Source organism: Ictalurus punctatus, chromosome 26 (genome assembly GCF_001660625.3).
Source record: "Ictalurus punctatus breed USDA103 chromosome 26, Coco_2.0, whole genome shotgun sequence".
In the NCBI taxonomy this organism is placed as follows: Eukaryota; Metazoa; Chordata; class Actinopteri; order Siluriformes; family Ictaluridae; genus Ictalurus; species Ictalurus punctatus.
Genome location: NC_030441.2, coordinates 13,689,458 through 13,699,621, shown reverse-complemented (window position 1 = coordinate 13,699,621; position 10,164 = coordinate 13,689,458). Strand labels below are relative to the sequence as shown.

General features: G+C 36.5%; 1 protein-coding gene across 3 annotated transcripts in view; it reads left to right on the top strand.

The window, feature by feature from the left end:
• The window catches only part of evi5l (ecotropic viral integration site 5 like), a 43,784-nt gene extending 36,287 nt beyond the window's left edge, over positions 1-7,497 (top strand). For all 3 annotated transcript variants that reach the window (XM_017457158.3, XM_017457159.3, XM_017457157.3), the window contains one exon: positions 5,305-7,497. In XM_017457158.3, coding sequence (XP_017312647.1) covers positions 5,305-5,619 — 315 coding nt within the window. In that variant the 3' untranslated portion in view covers positions 5,620-7,497. The remainder of the gene's footprint in view (positions 1-5,304) is intronic.
• Positions 7,498-10,164: the final 2,667 nt, after the last annotated feature.

Below are 10,164 nucleotides of genomic sequence, written 5' to 3'. Positions count from 1 at the left end.
AGAACCTTGCAATTTGTGAGACATATAGGGCTGACAAAGTAAAGGAAGTAGTCTGTTAAGAAAGCAATATATCCAATCATTTGTTTTATGTTCTCCTTTTAATATTAAATTTTTACCTAAAGCTCTAAAACAAAAATCTTGACAAATATGGAAATAAGGAAGTGGCAAATCCTTTTTTCACAGAAATGCAGTTAAGATCTAGCACTGCTTATGCATGCCTGTTTTTCCTATTTAAATTTGTACAGGATATGCAAATTATGTGTTATTAAACTTAGTTTGTTGCCAGTTAGAACGTTAGTCATTTCTAGGCTTTAGCTTGCTGGTTATTTTGAGAGGTGGAGAGAAGTGTAAAATCAACCAATCATCTATCAATCTGATAATTCCACATCTGAGAAATAGAGTTGTAAAATGGCATCAAAAGCCACTGCACTGACCACACAACCCTATTTCTCCCATTTACCTAATGAGCCATATACACACAGAGGCGTGGAGGGGAAGCTTTGATGTGTGTGTATGTGATGCTGATGAGCTGTTTTACCCACACACACAAAATCGTCTTTACATGTGCAGCGCTTGCTCATCCAGAGACAAGCCTTTCGTGACTGAGGGTGTGAGAGTATGTTGACATTCTCCATTTTCTTTCTCTCACCGTCACTCCTTCTCTGCACTGCTCTCGCTCTTAGTACTCGTCATCTTCCTTTTTGTTGGTTTTACCTCTCACCACTCTCTGTCTTTCTTTCAGTCACGTTATTTGAGCCCTAAGGCCAGTGTTTACATACAAATCTAAGCATGAGGAAATTGTGTTAAATGTAGCTGCTGCAAAAGACACGGTCACAAATGTAAGCATTTTAAAATCAAATTAATATGTAGGCTATGGACGTTTTTAAAAATTTATGGATGTTATCAAGAACGTTCAGTAATAAGTAGGAGAAATCGGATATAATAGTTAGGTCAAAGTTTCTAACCAAAAACAAGGACTACAGCTGAATAGCTAGATTTTTAAAATATTTTGTATTCAGTTTATAAATTTAATTTTAAATTGAGAGGACTGGTAATTTCTATTGCTGTTCATAAGCAATAGGTTAAGCAATATGGTTGTTATAGTTGATTAATTATAATAATGATTATTGCTTATTGAAATTGATTCATTTTAGAAAAAGATGAATATTTGTTCCTTGTTGATTTTCATTTAATAGCTCTACTATGCAAGTAAATCTCGGTGGCCTGTTTCGTGCGGGTAGCGCACTGACTTTTGCTTTGTGGTTTTCACTTAAAGCTCAGCAAGGAAGTGAGAGGTGGAGTCTGAACCGATTGTAATCAAAAGGAGCTTTTTCATTGGTTTACCACTCTCCGCCCCCAACCTCAGATTGCCTGAGCTCTGCCTGGGAGTTCCATGACGTCATCTCTGAGATTTTTTTGTGTGTGTGGCTCCCTACCTGTATCTTTCTCTCATGCAAAGTTCAGTGAGTCAAAGTAAAAGAAATGAAATGAGACATAAAATTGTGGTCCACTCCAGTCACGCAAAGAAATCATCTGACTACGCTTTTCACACACAGAATACATGCCACATATACACACATAGCATGCCACATGGAGAGATATAGGTATGCTAAACATTACAAAAAATGGCTGACGTTCTAGTCAATTCAGTAACGTAAAGATGTGATCATGTAAATCCACTACTTTTTAAAGCAGTTATGTACACTAAATACATAATGTTGCCTAGGAGAGATTTAATGAATATATAATAAAAATAAAAACAAGTTCACAAGACCACAGCCTCAATCCCATCAGTCCCTCTTTATTTACCCAGAAGCAAATCAACCCATTTCATCTTAACCAGTATGTACATGTGTATTTTGAGGTTTGTTGGTTTTTTTTTTTTTTTTTTTTTTTTTTTTTTTTTTTTTTTGCTCTTACCTTACTCTTATCAGCAATGCAGCCTAAATTCCTCATTTATGACACACATTATTCCACCATGCGTATCGAACCAGTTCAGACCAGTACTGAACACAAGAGGTTGCAGAACAACACAGCTGCAGAAAAGGAAATGTAAAAAAAATGCTTGAATGAACTTCTGTTCCATCATATCTGTTCCTAAGCCCTATTATTACTACTACTACTACTACTACTACTACTACTACTACTACTACTACTAATAATAATAATAATAATAACCTACCAACTTACATCACCCCTAAGTTCTGGAATACAGAGTGTCCCAAAAGTCTCCATACATAGGGGAAAATAGCACTTTTTAGTTCATACTTGTTTTTCATACTTAGTTTATATTATATATTATTCTCAGATAGCCTTTAAGAATGCCTTTGACAAAAAAAAGAACGCATTGAAATCATGGCTGGATCGGGAAACTGTTGCAAGGTTGCGATGGACTTTAACAGGAAACATGGCAAGCACATCATACACATCACTGTTGCCAAACTTATTTACAAATTCAAAAATACTGGAAGAGTTGCGGACTAACCGAGATGTGGACGTCCACAAACGTCCACTGACAAAGGCACAACTGACGTGGTGCTAGTAAACATAATCCCCTATGTATAGAAACGTTTGGGACACCCTGTAGTGTTACGCTAACATTAGGAACACAACACCATATGTGCTTTTTAACCAAAATCAATAATGTACTTTTTAAACAAGTGGTCTATGTATGTATGCATGAATTATTATTATTGTTTTTATTGTTGTTTAAAATAATAATAATAATGATGATGATGATGATGATGATGATGATCATGATGATCATGATAATAATGATATGAATAATAGAAAACATTTTAAATCTAGAACCCTTAGGTTCTAGAAGGTTCTATATAGAACCTACAAACTTCTTTAGGAACCTTTTTATTATCCAAAGAACCCTTGAAGAATGTAAATATGAGTTTGATATAGAGGCCGTACTTCCAAAGCTTCCAAAGAGAAACATTTCCCAAGAATATATTATTATTATTATTATTATTAAAATAAATAAATAAAACAACAACAACAACAACCCATCTTGACAAAGTGTCAAGTGTATCTTGTTAGATAACATGGAAGAGACAACTTATGGTGCTGTGAAAAAGTATTTCTTCTGTTTTTGTGCATCTCGCACTTTGTTTCAGAAATGAAAACAAAATCTAAGATATGAGTAAACACAAAATACAGTTTTTAAATGATAGTTGTTTATTGAAACAAAAAAGTTATCCTATACCAATGTGAAAATGTATTCGCCCCCATAGTTACTAATTCCCCAAATCTATGAAACTGCATTCATAATAGGGTTCAGCTGGACTAGACACAACAGGCCTGATTACTGCAAACCCTGTTCAATCATATCAACACTTAAATAGAACTTTTTCAACAGCATGAAGTTGGTTAAAAGGTCTTACCCAGTAACACACTATGCCAAAGTTGAAAAAATTCCAGAAATGATTAAGAAAGTAATTGAAATAGATCAGTCTGGGAAGGGTTACAAAGCTATTTCAAAGGCTCTGGGACAGTCAGTAGTGAACCTTCCCAGAAGTGGCCGACCTTCCAAAATTCCTCCAAGAGCACAACAAGGACTCAACCAGGGTGTCACAAAAGAGCCAAGGACAACATCAAAGGACCTACAGGCCTCTCCTGCATCAATAAAGATGTTAATAAAGGTGGGGGTCAATAAAGGTGTCAATAAAGTTGGAGTTCATGACTCCACTATCAGAAAGACACTGGGCAAAAATGGCATCCGCGGAACAGTGGCAGGGCAAAAAACACTGCTAACCCAGAAGAAAACGAAGGCTCATCTGAATTTTGCCAAAACACACCTTGATGATCCTTAAACCTTTTGGGAGAATGTTCTGTGATTGATGAGCCGAAGTGGAACTGTTTGGAAGACAGGGGTCCCGTTTTAACTGGTATAAACCAAACACCGATTTCCACAAAAAGAACATCATACCTACAGTCAAGCATGGTGATGGTAGTGTGATGGTCTGGGGATGCTTTGCTGCTTCAGGGCCTGGGCAGCTTGCAATAATTGAGGGAAACATGAATTCTGCTCTCTACCAGAAAATCCTAAAGGAGTCCGGAAAATGTCCGGTCTTCAGTCCGTAAATTGAAACTCAAGTGCAACTGGATTATGCAACAAGACAATGATCCAAAGCGTAGGAGTAAATCCTAGTCCTAGAAGTAAGTGAAAGACTGATCTCTGGATATCGGAAGCATTTGGTTTCAGTTATTGCTGCTAAAGCTGGCACAACCAGATTTTATGTTTAAGGGGCAATTAATTTTTCACATTGCTGATAAGTGTTGAGAAAACTTTTTTTTTTTTTTTTTTTTTTTTTTTTTTGCTTAAAAATAAATAATTTCATAAATAAAAACAGTATTGTGTGTTTTAGTATGAGCTACACAAAAACAGAAGAAATTAGGGTTAGGAATACTTTTTCACAGCATTGTATCTAGGTTAGGTTAACCTAATTTTATCTGATAGCAACAACCACACTGCTAAACAGCTGGCCTACATTGTATTCACCATATTAAAATGTGTTTGTTGTAAACACTGCATATTTATTAAAACATTGAAATTGCTCATGAGGATATTCTACTAGGAAATAAAACACACAGTACAGTACAGTGCTCACACAGAGAGAGGGAGCGGGAGAGAAAGAGAGAGAGAGTGAGAGATGTAACCATATTACTTGTTACTGAAGATTAAATAAATGTTAATGTAAACTAAATGTCTAAAATCCTACCTAATATACCTGATTTGTTTTATGAAATGTCACAATACATTAATGCAAAAATGAGAGGGTAAAAAATGTCACAACAGGGTGTGTTCTAAAACCTACAGTGTACTATAGCTAGCTAGCTAAACCCCCCAAAAAAAGATGATACTTAAGATTCCAGTAGAATACCAAATATACTGAAATTGTGACCTAAAAATATTGCAGTCATATTTCTGGGTATGCTCACATTAGTTAACCTAGTCAATGGATTTTGCCATGGGATTTTGCTATTGAATATTCACCCTTTCTTCTGAGAGTTATACTGTCCTTGAAGTGTGGGTATGCAAGGTCGATGTAACGAGTCAGATGCCAAATCCAGACAAAATATCAATTTATTGTTTATTAATACAATTACTTTAGCTGGGACCTTGAAATTTTTCTACAGAAAACATCATTTCTTTGCGATTGATTATCACTGGCATGGTGGCTGAGAGGGCCAGGCTTCTCTGTTTCCCCTGTTAACGCCACTCATGTGTTTTACAGACAGTACTTAAAGATAAATAAAGATTCTTCCTTTATAACACAAATCTTTTCATTTTAGATAAGGCAGCTACGTGGTCAACCCTCCAAATTTCAGAACTCCGGGGGTGGAGCCTATCAGGACCTGTGTCTGGCAAGCCCAGTTTCTGCGGAAGGAGACTACCTGAGTTCAGATGATGATCTCCTGCAGAGCCCGCTGCCTGGCACAGCGCTGTATCCGCACCACACCTCGACTCATCTGGACAGCGAGGGCAGCACTGAGAGTGATGGAGACGAGAGGAACGAACCCCACGCCACCCTTCCGTGTCAAGACACCATGCCCACCCAGCAGCAGCTTTATCCAGAAATGGTGTACACCGAGGGCCCAGAGAACTGAGGGGGGTGCAGAGTGGGGGTTTGGGTGGAGCAGAGCGGGCGGAAGTATTCAGAGGCATGTATTGCCCATGGACGCCTATGGACCGATGATGGCGAGAGATTTGAGTACAGACACATGCACACACGCTGACACACTAACATGAGGACAGAGCTGAAAGGCATGACTCTCGGCTGAGTCCAGGAGGAAGTCTGCATGTATATAGAGAACGGACTGACACAGAGGTCATCCTTCCTTCCCTTCCTGTGTCTCCATTCTTCCATCTCTCCTCCTTTCCCTCTGAAAAGTTAAACTGGTTCTGAAAAGTCCACTAACACCCATCAGCATCAGCTTTAGGATGCACACACTCACATACATGCACACAAACACACTTCAAGGGCCCTATTTTCATGACTATAATGCAGAAACAAAAGTAATACACTTATATCTCAGGCAGTAAGAATGGCATGATTGTGAAAAGGGTTTGGGTGTGAATTAATACAATACAAGAAAGGAAGTTGGGTAAATTTTATTTAAGAAGCAAGTGTGCGCAGTGGTGTTTTCATAATCTCATTAAGCATCATTACGTCTTGTTGACACATTTAATTGATTCTACTCTTCTGTTAATTACATGATGTGTAAATGATGCTTTGCTGATTCACATTTCGTAGCTACAACTGATTTGTTCGATTAGAACAATTCCATGTACAGTAGTATATATTTATTTTGTATTGTTGCTTAAAGTCAATAAGCTACAGTCTTGACATTTGTGATAAAGAGAGATAATGTAGTGACATCTAATTTTTCAAAGTATGTTTGAAAATACCACTGCATACGTTCATTTGGGATTATGATAAATGTCCATGCAAACAGGAAAAAAAACTAGCTTATGTGTAACCATTAAGTTACCAAAATAGGGCCCTTACTGTTATCACTACCGTAAATTTAGAGCTTGAGATTTATTCCTTGGTCATTCTTTTGACTTAATCGACTCAACTTCCCATAAGAGTGAAGATTTTAACTGTACCACCACACTGAATGTGTAGCATCAGTTTTCTGGGAGTTGGACAATATGAATTCGATACACCTGAGTTGAGAGTGCAGCAGAAAGGCCGAATAGTGAATCCACAGTACAAGCCTCTGGCAGAGAACTACTGGGAGCACCATGAAGTTAAAAAAGGTCAGGAGTATTATGTACATTACGCACACACTTGTCTGTACAGCAGTTTTCTCTCTCCACAGAAGAGCACTTTTGACATATCTTGAAACAAACACCAATCACTTTATTAGAAGGAAGGGAAAATACGGACAGAAGCTTGACATACATGTTTATTGTATGTTAGTATGTTAATAGATGTTAATAGATGCGTAGCTGAAAAATACTAACAGTTATCTACTGTAGCTAATCTGTGTTTGTATGTGTCTCTGCAAAAAAAAAAAAAAAAAAAAAAGCAATTTTTGGACGGTAAAAGTTCATTTTGTTGTTGAAAAAGAACACAAAGCTACAAAAACAATATCTCAAACTTGCCAAATTTTACATGTTATTTATGTTTTTTAGCTAGTTTATTATTATTATTATTATTATTATTATTATTATTATTATTATTATTTTATACATTTATTGAGATCAACATAAATATAAATACTTTTAATTTCTCCTCTGTGCCAAATTGTGGAAGCTGCAAAATAATGGCATTTAAGGTCCTCATGAAATGAGAGAATTTCTAACATGTGCTGCTAGTATGATTTTTATTTTATTATTTTTTAAAGATATTCCTTATGTTTTCATATATGCACATTTTCTACCAGTCCTAATCCCATGTAGTGTCAGTGTGTTAATGCACACTATGTGAATACTTGAGGGTTACTTGAATTTAATGTTTTATATATATATAATATATATATATATATATATATATATATATAATTTTCCAAGGCAAAGTCAAACAATGCTCCCTCCTTTAGTGTAAAATGTACTAAATAAACTAGTGTGCGTTTGGTTTTGGATTCGGCACCAAATATACAATTATTGGAATTTTGTCAAACCTCTACCAGTGAATGTGTTAATACCACTTCAGTTTCTTTGACCAAATTTCAAAACGTTACAAAAAAAACATGTATGCCATCAAATGATTCATTAGTAAAAGTATCTTGTTAGCTTTTCTGTTACATTTCTCTTTTTACCTTGGTTGTGTGAAATCAGGCCACAGTGACCATGTTCCTCATTGTGTTGACACTTGTGGCGTCTCTTCTTAATTGTTTCACTTCAGTACTCATGTAGATTCTATGGGAATTTCTCTTGAGAGTACATTTGTCTGTGATTTCACCAGATTTCAGCCCTGCCTTATTCAGTTTTTCAAATAGATTTTTAAATGTACTCAAAGCATACCATGCTCATCTTTCAACCAGATGTGGATGTATAGGGTGTATAATTAAGGACAGATGTCTAAAAAGGTCAAACATTTTCTTTCATTTTTTAAAAAACAAAACATATATATGTATGGTACATTAACAGAGTGATGAGAGATGCATTTAATGTATACTATATAAAGCAAATGAACTATTAAGCCTGTTGTCAAAGAGCAGCATGTCTATTTGTGAGAGGTACATGTTTGACTTCTGTCCTGACGAGGGTACAGGGTTTTTACATGGATATGGTGTTTGACAAGCAGCTACTGTCATTCAGATTGGATGTTTTAATCGTTTTACCCTTCAAACTACTTTTTTTTTTTTTATATCTTCATATCCACTATAGGACAATAATTTCCATATTGTGAGAAGAAGTACAAAAAATGTCTATAAACCATAAAGCATATTAAAAGGGGAAAAAAGGTATTTCCAGTATTGCTAACCGATACGAGTCAAGCAGGTAGGACTGGGACTGAAGTTACATATCAATATCAACTCCCACTGTGTTGGTGCAGGGGACTTAATGTAGCATTTTTTTTTTTTTTAAATTTTCACAGGAAGTTGGGCTCATATCTTGGCCTTCTTACATCATGTGTAACTGTTTTGTGGTTGACGTTTGCCTTCCAGAGAATGTTGACCAATCAGTGTGTATGTGTGTGTGTGTGTGTGTGTGTGTGTGTGTGTGTGTGTGTGTGTGTGTGTGTGTGTGTGTGTGTGTGTGTGTGTGTGTGTGTTTGCGGAGGGACCTGTACAAATATCAGTTTGTTAAGTCTAAGTGAGATCATTGTTAGGGTGGATAAAACTTATAACTTATAACACATAATTATCCAAATTGGAAGACTACAGTTGCAATCAAAATTATTCAACCCCCCAATTGCAAATCAGGTTTATTGTTAAGATTTACAAACTTCCAACTGTGCAATCAACAAATCAAACAAAAGAAATTGAAATAGTTCAACACAACAAATGCTTCAAGTGGTTTCCTCAAATTCTACTGAAAATGCAACTTATGATTTCTCCAGTTTCAAAATTATTCAACCTCTTTATGGCAAGCATCTTTAGTACAACCCCAATGCCAAAAAAGTAATTAAAAAAAAAGTCGGGACAGGGGCAACAAAAGGCTGGAAAAGTAAGTGTTACTAAAAAGAAACAGCTGAAGGAACATTTTGCAACTATTTGGGTTAATTGGCAACTGCAACCGGTCAGTAACATGATTGGGTATTTTTTTTACAAAGAGTATCTTAGAGAGGCAGAGTCTCTCAGAAGTAAAGATGGGATGGAATCTGGAGGGAAGCATATGTTGCTCCAAAACCTGCATATACCTTTCAGCATTGATGGTGCATGTGCAAGCTGTCCGTTCCATAGGCACTAATTCCCCCCCATACCATCCCAGACACAGACTTTTGAACTGAGCGCTGATAAAAAGCCGGATGGTCCATCTCCTCTTTAGTCCTCTGTAATTCAGATGATGCGGTGTCCATGGTTTCCAAAAAGAAATTTCAATTCGTCTGACCACAGAACACTTTGCTTCAGTCCATTCTAAATGAACTTTGGCCCAGAGGAGACTGCACATTTTCTGGATCATGTTCACGTATGGCTTTTTCTTTGCATGATAGAGCTTTAACCAGCATTTGTGGATGGCACGGCAAACTGTTCAGACAATGAGTTCTGGAGGTGTTTCTCAGCCCATTAAGTGATTTTCATTACAGAATCATGCCTGTTTTTAATGCAGTGCCATCTGAGGGCATGCAAGATTGATTGTCGCCTTGTCCCACAGAGATTCCTCCAGATTCTCTGAATCTTTTGATGATGATATGTACTGTATATGATGAGATGTTCATAGTCTTCGCAATTTTGCACTGAGGAACATTATTCTGTAATTGTCCCACAAATTGTAGATGCAGTTTTTCACAGATTGGTGAACATCTGCCCATCTTTACTTCTGAAAGACTCTGCCTCTCTAAGATACTCTTTTTATACCCAGTCATGTTACTGACCTGTTGCCAATTAACCTCCAGCTGTTTATTTTTAGCAACACTTACTTTTCCAGCCTTTTGTAGCCCCGTCCCAACTTTTTTGGGGATGTGTTGCTGCCATCAAATTCAAAATTACCTTATTTTTTTCTAAAAATGGTACATTTACTCAGTTTAAACATTTGAT